This window comes from Populus nigra, chromosome 5 (genome assembly GCF_951802175.1).
Source record: "Populus nigra chromosome 5, ddPopNigr1.1, whole genome shotgun sequence".
Taxonomy (NCBI): domain Eukaryota; kingdom Viridiplantae; phylum Streptophyta; class Magnoliopsida; order Malpighiales; family Salicaceae; genus Populus; species Populus nigra.
In genome coordinates, this window is record NC_084856.1 from 5,285,556 (window position 1) to 5,307,223 (window position 21,668).

At 31.0% G+C, this 21,668-nt stretch overlaps 1 protein-coding gene across 1 annotated transcript; it reads left to right on the forward strand.

Moving 5' to 3' along the window:
* Positions 1 to 17,467: 17,467 nt before the first annotated feature.
* LOC133694653 (LRR receptor-like serine/threonine-protein kinase RGI2) lies at positions 17,468 to 21,447 on the forward strand. The gene is made up of 2 exons (XM_062116274.1): positions 17,468 to 20,542; positions 20,884 to 21,447. The coding sequence occupies exons 1-2, from the start codon at positions 17,737 to 17,739 to the stop codon at positions 21,327 to 21,329; spliced, it is 3,252 nt and encodes a 1,083-aa protein (XP_061972258.1). The 5' UTR covers positions 17,468 to 17,736; the 3' UTR covers positions 21,330 to 21,447.
* Positions 21,448 to 21,668: the final 221 nt, after the last annotated feature.

Here is a 21,668-nt window from a genome sequence, read left to right on the forward strand (position 1 = left end):
AACCGATAAACTGAGAAAACCGAAAAAAAATAACCGAAAAAACTAAACAAAAAAAAACCGAATTAACCGATTAAAAAATCACAAAAAAATTTCTGGTTTGGTTCGGTTTCGGTTTCTAAAGTCTGAAAACTATTAAACCGAACCGAACCGAACCGGTCAACCAGCCAACACTTCAAAAAAAAGTAAGTATAAATACAACATTTTCTAACCCTAAAATCACTTTTAGCCATCAGCCGCCCCCTTTAACCCCCCTTTCCCTTCTCTGCATATCCCTCCCTCCTTTTAGCCCCCCCTTCTCTGCATATCCCTTTCCTTTCTCTTTACTCTCCTTTGCGTTGATTTTTCTCCCCTCCTTTTACTCTTTGTAAACCTAAAGTTACAGGCTTTATAGGATGCATGCTTGATGTGGGTAAGTGCTAAGTTGTGGATTTTTTTTTCCTTTCATTCCCCCCCTTTTTTTGCCCTGTTATCTTTTGCTAGCTTGTGTGGCTGCTGGTTTGGACAATTTATTCATACAAGTTTCAGCAAACGAACATGACATCTTTTCTTTATCATGCGTAGCAGAAGCTTTGGATTTGGAGGCTCTTGTTTTAATTGTGGGCGGTCGGGGCATAAAGCATCAAAATACCCAAACAAGGAAGATTTTTAGTTGCCTTCTTCGACGTAGGGATTAGGGATTTTTTTGGGATTGTGAACAAGTTGGAATAATTTCGGTTTGAACCGGTTTGGAAGGGAAAAAAACTGAATCGAACCAAATCAAAATTAATCGGTTTGAACCGGTTTTCAATTCAAAAAATTAAAAAAAATCAATTTACTTGTTTATTTTGATTCAAAACCGAACCTAACCGAAAATTTTCAGGTTTATTCTCGTCATCCTTGCTTTGCTCTAGTTAGTAACGCACTAGTCAGTAACATTAATCTTGAAACGAGTACCGGGCCCCATTGCCTTCATTAACTTGCGAAGGAATTGCATGGCGTTCTGTACATGGTCAATGTATACGTTCTGCTAACATTCAGGGATATTGTGATACACTTGCATTAAATTTGTACAATCAAGCTTGGACGAGAGTATATATTTCAGCTATGAGGTCAAGATCTTAGTACAATATTTTCACATAAAAAGGAAACAAACAATTAATTGGAGAAAACATGGAGCTGAAAGCTCCAAACCTGTTCTCCAACAACTGGAGTACGAAAATTGAGGTCCTGAAAATTGCAGTCATGTGAGAGAACATCCTCCAATAACTGTACTTCGCTTCTGGGATTGAAGGCAAGGAATAATTAACTTTCGGATAAGGATGCCAATATCATTAGCAGCGAAATCCGATGATAAACCAGGAGCATCATAACTGCACCACAGTAATTTCCTTTGGTCCTTTTTGCACTTTGCTGCAACGTTTAGTTGCCTTTGTGTTGCTAATGATAGTTGAGGAAAGGTGGACTTGGGGATAGGAGAATGGACGTTACTGTTGACTACTGGGTTGTTCAAATACCTTCGCATTAACATTTTTTGGTTGGACTAATGGCAATTTATGATTGAGGTTTTTTCTCAAACTCATGCAGGCAGGCTCCTAGACAATAATGACTCATTGATGCCATGGCTCAGTGTAAGAGTGGAAATATCATTTTTACCTAATCGTTTGATGGAGGGTGTAGGCATCTAGCATCCAGAATTTCAAGACTTTTAGTGAGGCAAAGGAGCCGATATTCCTTTGTTTTTGGCATGAGAAAATAGGTGTGAAAGCTAATGCAAATGGAGAGAGTCAAGACTAGCATGTATGATCATGTGTCCTTCTAGGGCTCATTTGATCATGAGTATGTGTGATGGGGCAAGTCTGACTAGCCCAATGACGGAGTTGGAGCTTAAATTTAGAAATGAGACGAAATTAAAATTGCTTTTTATATATCATCTTCCACATGCACTTCAAACATTATAAGTGTAGTTACTCTGTCAGAATCTCTTATTACAACTTGTGAAACCACATATGAAAAAAGAAAAAAAGAAAAAAAAACACCTTCCATCTTTCAGTGAAACACTACTGAGGCCTGAACTTCTCAAATTAGGAAAAAAAGCTAGCAGCCATTTGATTTAAACTAGGTCCAGGAGTTGTCAAGCCCATAGGGATTTAATTTCTGAGTTTAGTTTCACTTTGACTTGGCCTATGTTGCATCAATTAGGCGATATATTTTACCTTTGACAAATACCAAATATGCTTACGCAAAACTTCCGGCTACAAGGAACGACTACAATTTCAACCAAACTATGCATTCGATTTCGAATAGGTGATTTTTTTAGATGATTCTCTGTTGATAGATCAATAGATAGAGTATAAATATTGTTAAATTTAACTAAACTTTAACTCTATATATTTATAGTAATCTAATTTTGACTTTTTTTAAAAAATATTTTTCCAAATAATTCTAAAACATGTGAAAAACATCAAAAATTCCAAAAAAAAAAAAGTATTTTCAGACATTCACACACAATTTTGCAATTTTAAATTTATTTTATTTTGTTAATGTCTTTTAAAAAAATCAAAATTCAAATAAATATGTTTTCAATGCATTCGCATACATTTCGTATTCCATGAATACTTTTCTTATCATATTGATATTAATGTTGTTTTTTAAAAATATCAAAATACAAAAAAAGAGATGAAAAAAGTCTTAGGCTATAAATAGAGGAGAAGAAAAAAGAGATGAGGGCTGAAAATTTGGAGAGAGAAAAAACCTTGCCACCACATTTCATGTCTCCAACCAAAAAACCCTAACTTCATATTTCCTACCAAAAACCCTAGCCACCATAAGATTTTGAGAGAAAGTGAGCTTAAATTTAAGAAAGAAACCACACAAAAGAACCCTAGCATCTTCTTTTCCACCAATAACCCAAAACCAAACCAAGAAACCTAACCACCTCTCCACCTCCCTCATTGAATTCCGATCACCCACACCACCATTCCAACCACCAAAATCTTCCCCACAACATTCATGGCAGCATAGAAACTCGTGGTAGCCATAAATCCAAGAGAAAACACCAAAAAAGAAAAGAAAAATAAAGTTGCTAGTAAAAAAGACAACAAGCCAACTGAAAACTTTCCAGCCATGGATCTCTCTTGTTGGAGGGAGATGAACAAAACCTCCACTACCAGGAGAACTATAAGGAAGTGGTGCAGCGTGCGGATATAGCCACTCTCCTCTCTAGTAAGCTCAACAATGCCTTGCAAGGTAGGCTGTCAAGGAAAAAAAACAGCATCAATGACAAAAAAGGTGAACTTTGAACGACTGGATATCTCTCAACGGATGGAGGTGATGTACACCTCCACCACTATTGGAAAAAAAAAAACTAAGTGGTTCTTCTTTTGGACAAGGCCACTCTTTTCCACTACCTTCATTTTAGTCAAATTAAGCAACGCAATTTGAGCCACCACAACCAAAATTTCTAGCACTATTTTATAACTTTCACCTACTATTTCAGCCTCTTATAGTCCATCTCGTCCACTCTAGAAGGTTAATTTTAAACCCTAAATATATTATGAATGATTATTGTGGTTTGTGATTGATTTGGATGAATATTATGATAAAAGTTTTGTGTTTGAACAATGTTGAGATTGATTGTGTATGTTTGTAGACATTTGAATTTTTGCATGTTCAATTTCTCAACATGATTATGATGATATTTTGGGATTGATTCATGTATATGAAATTAATTTTTTGTTGGAATAATCTTAGGTTTGTGATTTTATTTTAGGGATAAAATTTTGGAAGTAACATATATTTTCAAACTCTTGAGTTTTGGTCGTGATTTTATTATCCATGGGTTAACATAGGATAGGTAACCCCGTAATGGTATTTATCCTTAGAATTTGACTCAAAAATGATAACGAAATTATATATATATATATATATATATATATATATTCTATACTAAATTTTGGTTGTAGTTTTATTGTCCATGGATTGTCATAGGATAAATAACCCTTTAATGGGATTTATCTTAAGAAGTTTACCCAAAAGTGATACTACGTGACACTAAATTTTAATTATGGTTTTATTATTCATGGATCAACATAGGATAAATAACCCCTTAATGTGATTTATCCTTAGAAGTTGACTTAAAAGCAATAATAAAATCATTTTGAAAAATATATTTTCTATATAAAAATTTTGATCGTAATTCTATTATCCATGACTAACATATCATAAATAACCCCTTAATGAGATTTATCATTAAAAGTTTACCTAAAAGCGATAATAAAATCATTTCAAAAAATATATTTTCAATACATAAATTTTGGTTGTAATTTTATTATCCATTGACCAACATGGGATAGATAAACCCTTAATTGGATTTATCCTTAGAAAAAATTGAGAATAAAATTATTTTTTAAAATATATTTTTCAAGGCACGTTAGAAACTTCTTTTCATTAAAAACAAACAACAATGCAACTTATTTTAGATAGGATATATAAGGTGATGTTTATCTTTTCTATTACATAATCAGCTCCTTATCCAAAACCTCTAAAAGATCACTCAAGGTTCTTAATTACCATAAAATTAGTTGGAAACTCCTTTTCCATTTTTACCCCTTCTCACACCAATAACTCGTCTCAGTGTTAGGTGGAGACAATATAAATACGCATAAAACATTTATATTTCTTTTAAAATACAATATAATAAATGCATATCTTATTATTCACACACACACACACATATACACACCTTAAATATTTATATTACTACTTCATTTTATGTAAAATAATAAATAATACTCAAATAAATATGGACATTTAGATAATGTATAAATATCTAAGTTTTGTACCTGTTGGATAATAAATAAGGAATGGATACAATAAAACCCATTATGTGGATATACATTGTTATCCTCGTATACAAAGGGCTTTTGTTTCTGTAAATGTTGAAAATAATAGATTTTTTTTTTCTAATAGATTCACTTGGGCTTTTATTATACTATTGTTGGAAAAAATATATAAGGTGGCCTATATTATACTAAATTTTCTTGATTGGAAGGAAAATATTCATTTTGTATTGGGGTGTATGGATTTGAATTTGGCTTTACATGTGGATGAACCACTCATAGAAAATGCTTAGGAAAAGACTAATTATAAGTGGTGGGAGTAATCTAATTGCTTAACTTTAATGACCATAAAATCTTGCATAAGTAAGAGTATTAGGGGTTTCATCTCTCAATGTTTCAAGACAAAAGATTTCCTAAAGGTCATAAAAGAACAATTTGATTATTATGATAAGACATTAAAAACTTAATAAAGAGGCTTTCAGAGATGTTATTTGACTATGATACAAGTGTTCACGAACATATTATGAAAACTAGGAACATTATTGCTCAATTAAAGTCCTTGAAGCTTGAGATTTCCATGTCATTTTTCATTCATTTCATCTTGAACTCTTCCACTGTAGAATAAGGTTCATTTAAGATTTCTTATAACATACATATGAAACAATGGTCAAATAATGAATTATTTACCATATGTGTTCAATAAGAAATGAGATTGAAACATGAGAAACTTAAAAGTACTTATTTACCATATGTGTTCAATAAGAAATGAGATTGAAACATGAGAAACTTAAAAGTGCTTATTTGGTTTCTTAAGAAAATGCCAAGAATGGTAAAATGACCTTTAAAATGAATAAGCATAAAAATATGCTAATAAAGCAACATGGTAAAAATAACTAACATTTCTAAAATATGGACATGTTAAGAAAGATTGCTCTAAGTATTAGAAATAGCTCATAAAGAAAAGTAAATTCATCTCTTTAGTATGGACTGATTCTAGTTCTATAATTTATATTGTTAATACCATACAGAGATTTTTGTGTCTAATAAAGTTGAAAGGAAATAAAGGAGGCATCTATTCAAGAAACCAAATAAGCTACAAAGTTAAAGTTGTGAGAACTTTTAGATTAGTTTTAAAATTTAGACTTGCTTTGAATTTGAAAAAAAAAATTATGTTCCATCATTTTCTAAAAATTTTATTTTAGTTTTTAGACTCTATAATGTTGGATATGGATTTTTATATAATGGAAACATTTTTAGCATTTTAAAAAATAAATTTTCTATTAGTAGCGGAGCATTAATTGATGGTTTATGTAAAATTGATCTAGACCCTTTCTTTTGAACTCAACTATTTATCAATGCATGTTTATTATGATATTAAAAAGAGCATGATTGATGAGAATTTGTTTATATTACGGCATAAAAGATTAGGTTATATCTCTATTGAAATAATTAAAAGAATAGCGAATGATAAAGTTTTAAACGCTCTTGATTTTACTAATTTTTATACTTATGTAGATTGCCTAAAGGAAAAGCAAACTAACAAGACCACTAAAAAGGCCTCGAAGGGCTTAGAAATTTTAGAAATCATACATGTTGACATATGTGGACCATTAACACTCCATGCTTAAATGGTCATAAATATTTTATCTCATTTATTAATGACCATTCTAGATTAATATGTCTTATCTTTTATTCAATAAGACTGAAGCATTTGATACTTTTAAAACTTATAAGTATAAGACTGAGTTAGACAAACAAAAGGAAAAAATCATAAAAATTATAAAATCAAATAGAAGTGAAGAGTATTATGGTGCGTACACAGAAAAATGATAAATGCTAGGTCTATTTGCAAAGTTTATTTCTTAAGAAAATGATATTATTGCATAATATACAATGTTTGGCACACCATAATAAAATAATGTGGCCAAAAGAAAGAATCGTACACTTATAGACATAGTAAGAAGTATGATTAGTAATTTTAATGTACCATTATCATTATGGAGTAAAGCACTAAAGACTGTTATGTATATTTTAAATAGGGTTTCATAAAAAGCTACGTATAAAAAACCTTTTGAATTATAGAATGGATAAAAGTCAGTTTAAATCATACACATCTATGGGTTTGTCTTATTGAGGCAAAGATTTATAATCCTTAACTAAAGATATTCAATCCAACAAAAACCAATGGATAGTTGATTGGTTATGCAGTGAACTCTAAATTATATAAGTTTTATTTTCTTTCTTATAGTATAAGAATAATGGAGGCAATAAATGTTAAATTCCCTGAGGATCTCATTTTTAATAGGAATGATGACTATATTGTGTACCTTGAAGAGTCTAACTTTGATGTTGGACCTAAAGATGATCTAAATTTGTTTCACAACTATGAATAGAGAAAATTCTTTTTTTTTAGTATAATATAATGAAAAAAAATAGAGTCTGCGTCTAAAAATCAAGTTTGGGACATCATCACATTACCATAAAGATCCAAAGTCATTGGTTATAAATAGGTTTATAAAACTAAAAGAGATGCTCCTGGTAATATCAAATAATATAAAGCTAGACTTGTAGCTAAGGATTATACTAAAAAGAGAGAGATATACTAGCATGAAACCTTCTCTCCAGTTTTTAAGAAAGATTTATTTAGAATAATAATGGCATTAGTAGCTCATTTTGATTTTGAGCTACATCATAGAATGTGAAAACAACATTTTTAAATAAAAATTTGGATGAAAAGGTATATATGAATCAGCTCGAAGGTTTTTAAAATGATACAAATAGCCACTTGTTATATATATATATATATATATATATATATATATATATATATATATATGAACTAAAACATACCTCTCGACAGTGATATATTAAATTTCATAATGTTATAGTCTTATATAATTTTATTAAGAACATTGTTGATCAATGTATATACCTTAAGGTTAAGGGGAGTGAGTATATCTTTCTTATCCTATATGTAGATGATATTTTACTTACAAGTAATAACTTGAGTTTGCTACATGAGACAAACAATTTCTTTCTCACAACTTTGATATGAAATATTTGGGTGAAGCCTTTTATGTCATTGGTATAAAGAATAAAACAAAAAAACAGGTCTAAAAGGATATTAGAATTGTCTTAAAAAGCCTATATTCAAATTGTTTTTGAAAGATTCAGAATGTCAAATCGTGCACCTTCAGTAGCATCCATTGTCAAAGGGGACAAATTCAATTAGAATCATTGCCTACCAATTGCATTGGAAAATGAGCAAATGAGAAACATTTTGTATACATATGCAGTTGGCAGTTTGATGTATTATAACAACCCCGAAATTTTCCAGCAATATATTTTTAAAAATTCATGATTTCTTTTTAAAAATTTCAGCAGAGTTTCCCCTAATTTAGCATATCCCAAGTTATCGACAAAATCAACATCAGTCCCTAATCAAACATTTCCACAATTCAATATTATTATCATACTCCAACACATCTTAATCAACAATATTTCACTTTCTCAAACATATCAACTCAATGAATAATTTTTTTGCTAAAATGAAGAAAGAATTATCTTAACCATGATACACAAACTATATATATATATATATATATTTGGCCCCTCTTTTTTTGTAAATCATTTTTTTGTAAATCAAAATACAGGAATTTACCCCTTTTTTTTTGTAAATCAAAATACAGGAATTTACCCAGGAGTTACATGTATGCACAAGTTTGTATAAAACCTGACTTGACATTTGCTGTAAGAATGATGTGAAGGTTCCAAACCAATCACAAAATGGACTATTGAAAAGTTGCTAAGAAAGTCATTAGGTACCTCCAAGAAACCAATAATTACAAGTTAACTTACAAGCATATCGATCACCTTTAGGTGATTGGTTATTTAGACTTAGATTTTTTTAGTTACATAGACATAAAAAAATCTACTTTAGGATATACTTTTGTTGTTGTTGGAGGAGTTGCATATTGAAAAAGTACTAAGAAAACTATGTTGTTTCATCTATTATGAAAGAAAAATTCATTGCACGCTATGAAGCAACAAAACAGGCAACCTGGTTAAGCAATTTTATTTCTGGTCTTAGAGGTCATTTGTTTACGTAGTAGAGATTGTATTTCAATCAAAACGCAGGAGTCAAGCATTTGGTAAAGAAAAAACCATTAATTACTGTTCATAGACCCCATCACTTTCTGTGTTTGCAACGTAGGATTGGAAGAAGCAGGTGTAACATGCTTTTCTTGCACTGTTTGTGTTAATTGCACAATGAACAGTGCAATTAACATGAACAATGTATACACTGTTCACTTGCACTGCGTGAACTTTTTTTTTAGTGTGTTAATTTTTTAACCTTTTTTTTAAAAAAATATTTTAGAGTGAATTTTATACCTGATAATATTTTATCTAATTTTATTACATGTTAAAAAAATTATAAAAACTGTAGTTCTTATCGAATGTATTTCGTATGTAATAGAATTGTAGATAGTTTCATGGAATAATAAAAAATATTTTATATTAAGTATGATTTATTTCATGATGTAATAACAATAGTTAAATCCACAATATTTAAATTAAAAATCATCAATATTAATATATATAATTTTTAAATTATTTTATAACCTCAATTTTAAAAGCATTCTTAACCAAACACATTAAACTACTTTTTGTTCAACCTCAATTTCAACCGCAGTTTTAACCAAACATTTATTTTTCAAACCAACCTCAACTAAAAGTACTTTTTATAAAACAACTTTTTTCAAACCACAACCACAACAGTTACTACAATACCAAACACACTCTTAATGTTTCTGATTCCATATCAAAACTAGTAAAAATATATTTTTATAATGCAATTGCAATTTTTTTCTATAAGAATAATAAAAATGGAAGCCGAAACAAGCATATTAGCATAAAGTATCTCATTGTGAGAGAGAAAGTAAAGGAACATGAAGTGTTTAATGAGCATTGAGCTAATGATTGTGGATCCTATGACTAAAGCATTGTAGGCAAAACAGTATAGAGATCATGTGGATCGTATGTGTCTAGCTATTTCATTTTATGTATGAATTAACTTTTTTTTAGTTAATTATCTAAATATTTTTTTATGTTATCCTTAGAGATTAAAGAGATGTTTTATGCATATAAAGTATTATTTTATATATTTTTGGGATATATAAAGTTAGACCCGAATGATTTATTGGAAGTTCATTCATAAAGTTTTTTTGCTCATTAAATGCTTATTTTAAGGATATAATAAATTGTAATGCATGGAAGGAAGTACTTAATTATAAAATGTGACTACTATGATTCTATATTGTATTTTTTTAATTTAAAAGTAAGTGTTTCAACTTGCTAGATTTTTTGAACTCTATAAACATATTGTCACTTTTTAGGTGGTGTCAAGTGAAAGAATGATGGAAATTTTTTTTAAGGTGACACATGTTATGTATATTTTTTAAATTAAGTGTCAATTATGGCTTATAGCCCATTGGACTTTAGTATTGTGGTTCCAACATTTTACCAATAGAAAGATTATTTCCTCATTTTAAACAAAACAATTCTAAAAAAAAAGTATAAATGTTTTAAAATAAGATATGAAATAATTAATATATTATATATACAATGAGATTTCTTGAATATATTATTGTTGATATTTCTACTTTTCCTTTCTTTAAATACCACAACTATATATACAAGGCTAACATTTCTGTTACATGCCTTGATAATTATGGATTGAGGGAGGATAGCTATTTTAATTTCTAGATGAATTCTGAATTGATTTGGGGTTTGATATTAGTCTAAAATTATAGGAGGATAAGGATTGTAGTTTTTCGGTTTTCATGGTTGTACTTGACGGTGTCAAAGGTTATTGTTTAGGTAAGATTGTGTTTACGGATGATTATTGTAGAGGGAATTGATGAAGAGTGTGACTTAGATTGGATTTTTTATGGTTTCCATGGTGGAGAAAACTGTGATTATTAGTTGTGTAATGTTAAAGGTATTTTTGATACTAAAAGAAAGATGGTTTATGTGTTTATTAGATAGTATGAGGTTTATAGGTTCTTAATTGGTTGACAAGTAGATTTTTCTGGTCTTATATGATTAGTTTTCTAGGCACATTTTAGATGATGTTTTGCTTGCCTAATATTTGATAACTTTGGATTAGATTTTGGTGTGAGTTTAGAAAAATTGGTAATGGTTATTGAAAGCTAGTTTAGCTTACAAAGGTTGTTGCCTAATCTTTGATATCACTAGTGTAAGTGATATTGCAGTATAGTTTTATGATTGCTAGCTATAATTTTTATGATCTCTTTTAGGCTTAATCACGTGATTCATTAATAAACAAAAAGCTAGGAAACAAATGTACATTAAATCATAAAGACTTAACTATTTTATGCCTAATTAAATTGAATTAAACCATTACTAAGAATTTACAGCAACAAAACCAGGATTGAATGAACTCGTGGAATAACATGAATAAGAAATTGATAGTGGCTTGAGAGAGATTAAATAAAATCATGGATTTGATATTAACTTGAAATAACCTATAGATCTATAAATCCTATAATTATTAGAAACAAGAAATTGATAGTGACTTGATGAAATCATGGTTTTGACATTAACTTGAAATAATCTCACCAATCCATAAATACTACAACTAGTATGAATAAGAAATTGATAGTAACTTTGAAAGAGATTGCAAACAAAACTAAAAAAGAAATGCAATTAAAATCATTATAGAAAATTTGCAGCATCAAAACTATGATTCAGTAAACTTTATACACTTACAAATCCTATAGTTAGCATGAATCATAATTTGATAATTGAATGAACTCTTGGACTTTCTAACATATAACTTACATGAATTAGTAAATTTAGATAGATTGCCAAAAAGATTCAAACCAAAATTCAACTAAACTTGGGACATATCAAGGATTGAATTTCAAATGAGGATTCTGCATCTTTTGAATTCAAAACTTATAGTATGACCTTATTCATTTCATAGAAACCTAACAGTAACATGAACTACTATAATCATAAAAAATGAAGGGTCATGATAATGCCTTCACAAGAAATTTCAAAGCATCATTATAATAACCAACATGTGATATAATCATAATATGATCTTGGTAGAACTAGATCATACATGAAATTAGATGTCATGATAATTTTTGATTTTTTTCACCTTTGATAACCTCTAGAACAAGCCTTCACTCCTTATTTTTCCACAATCCAGCTAAACTTTTTTTTACCAAATATGTTTCTCTTTTATTACCTTTCTCTCTATATTTCTTCTTAGAATTTTCTCTCTATGTTTGTGTGTCTCTTTCTAAAAAGAGAAAGGGTATTTATAGGTGAGAATTCGAGGGTTGTTGGGGTGATGAGCTAGGATGGAAAAGCTTAAAATCTAGGATTGAAAAGGGACTGAATTTCTAGGATTAGGGTTGACTATAAGAATGTATTTGGCTAAGATCTTGGTATCAACTCAAAAGATAAAAACAAGATTTTTTTTATATCTTAATCATAACTGGTATGTTTGTGAAATAAAATCACATGTTTTTATATTGTTAGAAGATTAATCATGATCTGAAATTGAAGTTAAAGATCGAGATTCATGTTAAGATTATGGGATTCAAATATATTTCTAAAAAAAAAAACGATGATTTAACGACATGTCATTCCATTTAAAGTGGAATGACATGCCGGTTTGGGTTCTTTATGACGCGTCATTTCATTTAAAGCGGAATAACATGTTGTTTACAACTGCAATCATGATTATATGATAACCAAAATAATGTTATTTCAAAAAAGTTAGAAGTCAATTTATTCTCTCAATTTAGGCACTATTTTAGTTTTAATCATTGGTCCTATATACTTTTAATTTAGCACAATTTGACCTTTTTTTATATTTCTTTCAATTAAGCGCTTAGCTAATCCACTTTTAAATTTTATATTTGGTCGCTTTTTACAGTTTGGTTTTAGTTTTCAAAATTGTGTGTTTTTTACCAATTTGACTTCCAATTTTGATTTCTTTTTCAATTAAGCCTTTAATTGAGTTTTTTAATTTGGCCATTTGTTTCAAATTAATCTTTAGTTCTTTAATTTTTCAAATCTTAGCAAATTAAGCTCTTTTATTTAATTTCTCTTCAACCGAGTCTGTAATTGTAATCCACACTATTCCTGGATTTTTTTTTCAAACTTCCTAACTTAATTGACTTGTGAAACTCAATTATTTTTCTAATTTTTCCTAGATGTATATTTGTTCCTAACTTTTTATATTTTTATTATTTATTTATTGGATGATTTTCTAACTATTTATAACTGAGCTTGGTGCACAATATTAAAAATGATGAAAAATAATGAAATAATTAAAAATTAACTAAATTTATTGGAAAGACATTTCTTATTTGAAAATTACCAAAAAGGGTGACCCGTGGCCCAACGAAGTGCGAGAAAACTATCGAAGTATATCCTATAACTATTATTTTATTATTTTATTTTCAAAAACATTCTACTATATTGACAACAAATAAAGTATATTACAAATATATTTTAAGAACATGGTTAATAAATATATTTGAAGTCAAATTAAAAGTGAGATCCACTTAGTTTTCAACTTGAGATTTTATTAGAAATTATTCCTCACCAAAAATACTTTAACATAAAACATTAATTTGTTTGAGAAAATTATGGATGAACAAGAAATTGTTCTCAATCAACCATTGGTTAACATGTTTTTTAGACCTAAGTACTCTCAATCCTATATTGAATGATTACAATATTTTCTTATAAGTTATATAGTGGAAAGTTAAAGAGTTAAAATTAGACTCTAAGTCATCGATATAGTATGATTTGCAGAGATTGTGGTTTCTGAGTAGTTATATAGGAATTTACCCCAAACATCTATGTTAATGGCCTAACAAATATTTTCATAGACCAGTGAAACAAGTCTAAACCCAAAGAAAGGCTTGGTTACACTAGACTAGGATAATGGCTTAAAATAACAATAATAAGATATTCAATTGTTAGATCAGACTTAGATTTTTACAAGAGATTATAAAAAAACCATTTTTTTTATGGAAACCCACAAAATTGGTTATTGAACCATTAAATCTCTTGAAATTAGGCTTAAAAGTTGTTGTTTGGGTCAATTTTGTTAGATTTATTATTTGTTTTTGGATTTTATGTTATTTCCTTTATGTTTTATTATTTTGATTTTGATTTCTTGTTTAGGTTGATTTTTCTAGCCTATAAAAGGCATTCTAAACCTTTTGAAGAGGTAGAATTGGTCATATTAATATTTAAGAAATAAAATAAGGTTTTTCATATTCTTTGAGTTTTAATCTTATTTCAATATATCTTCTGTCTTTTATGCTTGTCATTATCTTGTTGTGCTTCATCTATATTAGTTACCTAAGCTTTAGAAAAGAGAAGCCCCAAGCTAACAGAGCTTTGAGTTTAAGCCACACGCACTTTCTCGGAATGGCATGAGGCTTGTACCTATGTTTAAGTTTTCATTAAATTAATTTTAATTAGAAAATATGTATTTTTAAATAGCAAGAATTAATTCTGATAATTAACATAATTAATTTTGCATGCATAACCTCTTTTATTTTATTTTCCTATGTTTTTTCAACTTATTTGCCTATAGTTTTACTTAGTTTTTGCACTTTTTTGCTTTTGTTTATGTTCTTGTACTTCATTAAGAGATATCGAGTTGAATTATTCCATTAGCTCTTAAACTTTTAAAGAAGATGCATTCTTTAAAGTTAATTATTAAAATTTTAGGAGGTTATTTTTAATAAGATTGTTTGCACCAAGTGACGAGTATTTTAATTTTAAATATAAAGGGTTTAATCATTGACAATATATTATAATACACTTGTTTTAGTTCAATATTTTATGTTTTAAATATAGTGATATGTTTTGTATGGGTTAAAAAAATTATTTTAATATATTTTTTAATAAAAAATACTCTTAAAAAATATTATGAATTACAATACCAAACATGCATCCACCGAATAAATAAAAATTATAGTTTGAGTGGCAATTCTTTTAATTAGAGGGTCAATTAATGTCACCGTCTCACTCATTAAAGTTTGCTATTAAGGTGTGCAAGTTGAATGTGATCATATTATAATTATTGATTGTCTCATCATAATTATGTGATTATGGTTTAAATATGTGGAAACATACCATAATATGAAATTTATGAAATTATCTCTTTTTTGGGCCACAGGCTGCTAACTACAGAAATTGCTTTCTTACTCTCCTTAGTGCCTTTTACATATGTGTCAAGTCTGTCTGCTCGACAATGACAGTGTCCCCTTGAACACTAGAGTAGTAGTGGCGGTGTTAGACTTACATGGAATATTTTATAAATTGCAATTGTTTATTTTAAATTTAATTTGTTAAATTAATATATATGATAATAATTAAAAGTATGATAATTAAATTAGATTGTATGCATGTTTATGAATTTGAAGAAAAATACTTAATCTTGTAATTGAATTCAAAACAATTTTCAAATAATCACATTGTAAATATTTTAAATTTTGATTGAATAAAATGGAGGGTGAAACATTATATCCAAGATTAAAGAACATTTGTCAGCACAAAAGCATTAAAACCATATATCAAAAATTAAAATTAAAATTATACATATACTAAAAAAAATAATGTTTTCCTAATTGTAAATTTTTCTAAGTTTTTACTGTAATGGGTATTGTTGCCATGACAAACCTATAATTGTTTTTTGGTTTTTTTCATAAAAACGTTTTGCTTAGATTTTTTTTATACTTAATATATTTATCACTTCACACCTGGTTTATTTATCATCTTTTTTTTGTTTTTATTTTCATTATTTTGTAATTGTTTTTAGTTTTTCCTTTCTTTTCTTTATAATCTTTTTTTGAAAAATTATTTTTTTATATTTTTTACATTTGGAATATTTATTACTCTACACTTGATCTATTTATACCATTTTTTTTGTTATCTTCATTCTTTTGTTTGTTTTTGTAATTTTTCCTTTTTTTTCTTTACATTTTTTTAAAATTATATACAAAGAATAAATGAAAATGGTATTTCTATATAACAATGGCAATATTGTTCCATTTTCTACTACAAAATAAATTAACTTAAAATCTTACATGTTTTTATTAATATATAAGATCTTCAATTCATTTTATTATATGTAATTATTAACATTTTGATTCATGGTTTTTTTTTACTCGATGCTAAAAAATATATTGATAACACCTACATATTCATTATTTTACATTAAAAAAAAAATTATTTGACCCATAACAAAGTGAGTCGAATATAGATGTGTTTATACTTTTGTTTTGTTTTTTTGCAATTACTGGCACATTTAGTTTTTAATATATTTAATTAAATGTATGTATAGGTTTTTCAATTTATAATTAGGATTTATTTTGCAAATAATATTAAAAAAACTTATATATTCATTTGTTTGGCCAAAAAATCAATTATACAACCTGCGGTTCGGGTTAAATTACTAGTTAAAAACTAATTAACGAACGAGGGAGGAATAAAGTTGCCAATATTGTACTAACAAAGGAGGGTACAAAAAAAAAGGAGGACATTAAAGTTGTGTTGCTTTTTCATCGTTTCCATGAGCAGGTTCATGCATGGAGGAGACATAGGTTCTCTCTAAACGAGGCAAGGATCTTTCCTATTATCTCTTTGGAGAAAGATCATTTGCTAGCATGATAGAGAAACACCTTTTCTTTTCTTTTCTTTCAATCCCATACAAACTGATTAGGAGAGCTTACCTTGATTATGTTTCAGAACAGGTTGTGGTGTCCACCTCCTTTTTGGTGCTTGTCCTTTTCAAACTCTGGATTGTAGGGCATCTTAACTCACAAAAGGATGAACAATCATTGTATGAGAACCACTGAAAATGAAAAAAGAAAAATAAAATAAAAAATGGTATTAGACATTTATCCTGCACGTAAAAAGAAATATTAACAGACATCACAACGTAACATTTCTTTTTGAAATATGAACCTCATCCCTTGGCCTCCGTACGTCTGGATCATAATCGGTCCCGATGCATTAACATTTTGGTACGTGCAAGCAAGATGATCTGCCGCGCTACTGTTATGCAGTCTTAATCATAAAAAAAATGTCATATTTAACTTGTAAGTTATTTTCACAATAATTTCTGACAGAAACTTGAGAGAATATGAGTGCATATATAATACAATAACATCATTTTCACTACTGAAATTTATCTGTTGAGCATGTTTCGATAGAGATTTCTTTTTTAGCGTCTTCTTGTCATATAGCTAGCTAGCTAGAATCATGGAACCAAATTACCACAATCTTACAAAAGAAAACATGAACAGTCTCAAATCCAATCTTGTTCCCAAGTTTTTCACACATTTCACTGCTACTTGGTGTTTCAGATTTCAATCTATGAAAGCTTTTGCATATCAATGGACATCCATTTAAACTCAAAAACTTACAGCAGTAGTATCACATCAATACTAAATATACTGCAGCATGACAAGTAAATCTGTCAACGTTACCATCGGTTTGGCCCGAGCAACACCACACAAACTCATATACACATCAGAAAGAAGGGTAGCATAATAAAATTCTGAAGGAAGACAAGTATCAAAGCCCAAAACATCTCTATATGCAAGCTAAAATTGTACTGTATCGGTACCCATCTAGCTACTCCAATACAAAATTACAAACAAGTGGAGTTATCCACAGAACAGTAGAGGATTTCTAGTCTGCAGATATAGTAGTCTATTACGTCAGTAAATGTGGAATAAAGGAGGGGCAGTTCAATATTCGACTGTCATAAAAGAACACAAACAGAAATTTGAGAGACTGGTGTGCTATAATTAAATGAGATAGCACAGTAGTAGAGAGAACCGACCGCATGATGTCAAGCAATGCTATCACAATTTTTCTCTTGTTTCTCAACATCTCTATCTTTCCAGCCATCTCTGCCTTGAACCAAGAAGGCCACTCTCTGCTTTCATGGCTTTCAACCTTTAACTCTTCTTTTTCGTCCACTTTCTTCTCAACATGGGATCCAAGCCACCAAAATCCATGCAAATGGGATTATGTTAGATGTTCTAGCAATGGTTTTGTCTCAGAAATAATAATCACCTCCATCAACCTTCCTACCGGCTTCCCTACCCAGCTTCTCTCCTTTAACCATCTCACAACTCTCGTCCTTTCAAATGGAAATCTTACTGGAGAAATTCCTCGGTCGATAGGAAACCTGTCCTCACTGAGCACCTTAGATCTCAGTTTCAATTCTTTGACTGGAAACATCCCAGCAGAAATTGGCAGACTATCTCAATTGCAGTTACTTGCACTAAATACAAATTCATTGCATGGTGAGATTCCAAAAGAAATAGGAAATTGTTCAAGGCTTAGACAGCTGGAACTCTTTGACAACCAGCTCTCCGGAAAGATTCCTGCAGAACTAGGACAGTTGTTAGCTTTGGAGACCTTTCGTGCGGGCGGTAACACAGGAATTTATGGACAAATTCCAATGCAGATATCCAACTGCAAAGGACTACTCTTTTTGGGTCTTGCAGATACTGGGATTTCAGGAGAGATTCCAAGTAGTTTAGGGGAATTGAAGCATCTCGAGACTCTTTCCGTCTACACAGCTAACCTTACAGGCCGCATTCCAGCAGAAATTGGCAACTGCTCAGCGTTAGAGCATCTTTATCTGTACGAAAACCAACTTTCAGGCAGAGTTCCTGATGAATTGGCTTCGTTGACAAATCTCAAGAAGTTGTTGTTATGGCAGAACAATCTAACTGGGAGCATTCCAGATGCTCTAGGCAATTGTTTGTCTTTGGAAGTTATTGATCTCTCGATGAATTTTCTAAGTGGTCAGATTCCTGGGTCTCTTGCCAATTTGGTTGCATTGGAGGAGCTTCTTTTATCAGAGAATTACCTTTCAGGAGAAATCCCGCCTTTTGTTGGCAACTATTTTGGCCTGAAGCAGCTTGAGCTGGATAACAACAGATTCACCGGTGAGATTCCACCAGCCATCGGGCAACTGAAGGAGCTTTCGCTGTTTTTTGCATGGCAGAACCAGCTCCATGGAAGCATACCTGCTGAACTAGCCAGATGTGAGAAACTTCAAGCATTGGATCTTTCGCACAATTTCCTTACTGGTTCAATTCCACGCTCTCTGTTCCATCTCAAGAACTTAACTCAATTACTGCTGATATCAAATGGATTTTCAGGTGAAATTCCTCCAGATATTGGTAATTGCATTGGTTTGATCCGTTTACGATTAGGATCAAACTACTTTTCTGGTCAAATTCCCTCGGAAATAGGTCTCTTACATAGCTTGAGCTTCCTTGAATTGTCAGATAATCAATTTACTGGAGAAATCCCTCCAGAGATTGGCAACTGCACTCAACTAGAAATGGTTGATTTGCACAACAATAGGCTCCATGGAACCATTCCCACATCTGTCGAGTTTCTTGTTAGTCTAAACGTTTTAGACCTTTCCAACAACTCTATAGCAGGCTCAGTACCTGAGAACTTGGGTATGCTTACATCCTTGAACAAATTGGTAATTAACGAAAACTACATTACTGGTTCTATTCCGAAGTCCCTTGGCCTGTGTAGGGATCTGCAGTTGTTAGATATGAGCAGCAACAGGCTCACTGGTTCAATCCCAGATGAGATAGGTCGATTGCAAGGACTAGACATCCTCTTGAATTTGAGTAGGAATTCTCTAACGGGCCCTATTCCTGAAAGCTTCGCAAGTCTTTCGAAACTTTCCAACCTGGATCTTTCGTACAACATGCTCACAGGAACACTGACAGTGCTAGGCAGTCTTGACAATCTTGTTTCTCTCAATGTCTCGTACAACAACTTTTCAGGGCTGCTTCCTGATACCAAGTTCTTCCATGATCTCCCTGCCTCTGTATATGCTGGCAATCAAGAGCTCTGCATTAACAGAAACAAGTGTCACATGGATGGAAGTCACCATGGCAAGAACACCAAAAACCTACTCGCGTGCACTCTTCTCAGTGTAACTGTTACCTTGTTGATTGTGCTTCTTGGGGGACTTCTGTTTATCAGAACCCGTGGAGCTTCTTTTGGAAGGAAAGATGAAGACATCTTGGAGTGGGATTTCACCCCATTTCAAAAGCTTAACTTCTCGGTAAATGATATTTTGACAAAGCTCTCAGATTCAAACATTGTTGGGAAAGGTGTTTCAGGCATTGTTTATCGTGTCGAGACTCCAATGAAACAGGCCATTGCAGTGAAAAGGTTGTGGCCGCTGAAGAATGGGGAAGTTCCAGAAAGAGACCTGTTTTCTGCCGAGGTTAGAGCTCTTGGATCAATAAGGCATAAAAATATAGTGAGGCTTCTTGGATGCTGTAACAATGGAAAAACCAGGTTGCTCTTATTTGACTACATCAGCAATGGGAGTTTGGCTGAATTGCTACATGAGAAGAATTTATTCTTGGATTGGGATACAAGATACAACATAATACTGGGGGCAGCTCATGGCTTGGCTTATCTTCATCATGATTGTATTCCTCCAATCGTACATCGTGACATCAAGGCTAACAACATCTTGATTGGACCTCAGTTTGAAGCTTTCCTTGCAGATTTCGGGCTGGCGAAGCTCGTTGATTCTGCAGAATGTCCAAGAGTTTCTAATACAGTTGCAGGTTCTTATGGGTACATTGCCCCAGGTAAGTAGAACAAGCACTTGCAGGTTTTAGTAATTTAGTTGAGTCACATTTTCAACATTTCTTCACAGAACAATTCAAACACCGCTAGTAACATCTGCAACCTTCATATTATTTTTTTCCTAAACAAAGAAAACTAACGATTTCGTTAGAAGAATTCTTGCATCAATTTGGAAAATGGTTTTCTTTTGAACTGTGAAAATATAATTGGGACCATCCACTCGGCTCATATTTGCTAGGGCTCATGTGTTAAATCAGTTCTGAATTTGCACTGCATTCAATAACTCTGACCGCTAGTTGATTTCAAGTCCCAAACATAACCATCCCTCAATTTTACAATGCAGAATATGGATACAGTTTCAGAATAACAGAGAAAAGTGATGTGTACAGCTATGGTGTCGTGCTCCTAGAGGTCTTAACAGGGAAAGAACCTACTGATAACCGGATCCCTGACGGTGTCCACATTGTCACATGGGTTAGCAAGGCACTTCGAGAAAGAAGAACAGAATTGACATCAATTATAGATCCACAACTACTTTTGCGATCAGGTACACAACTCCAAGAAATGCTTCAGGTGATTGGGGTGGCCCTCCTGTGTGTGAACCCTTCCCCAGAAGAACGGCCCACCATGAAAGATGTAATAGCAATGCTGAAGGAGATTAGACATGAAAATGAATATTCAGAGAAACCAAAATATCGTGGCAAGGAAGCAGCTACCAGTCCAAAAGCATCAGTTCACTCTTCTAGTTTCTCTAGATCATCTGAACCTCTAATTAGATCACCTTCCTAAATCCTTACTTCTATAAAATCTTGCATTTAGTTCATTGATTATTTTTCGAAAAAAACAAAATAATTTGTATAGATTGATATATGGAATAGCACCAGGGCTACAGATCCTGTTTCTTTTACCTTGTTTAAGTTTGGGTTCGGACCTTCGGTCAACTAGCGGGTGCAATCCTTGTTCTTATCGTTCTCTCTCTAAAGCAAAGACAAGGCAATGAGTTAGTTTACAGTGCAGAGGATAATGTTTCCCACCTGTAGTTAAAAATGAAAGAAAAAATGACACTGATACATCATTTCAAGAAGCTAAAAAATTTCAGACAGGCATTTCATATTCAAACAGCTATTC

Excerpts from the sequence above, each read along its gene's own strand:
- LOC133694653 (XM_062116274.1), top strand. The coding sequence starts at position 17,737 with ATGATGTCAAGCAATGCTATCACAATTTTTCTCTTGTTTCTCAACATC. Across the intron at positions 20,543-20,883 it reads TTATGGGTACATTGCCCCAG|AATATGGATACAGTTTCAGA; the intron begins GTAAGTAGAACA and ends TTTACAATGCAG.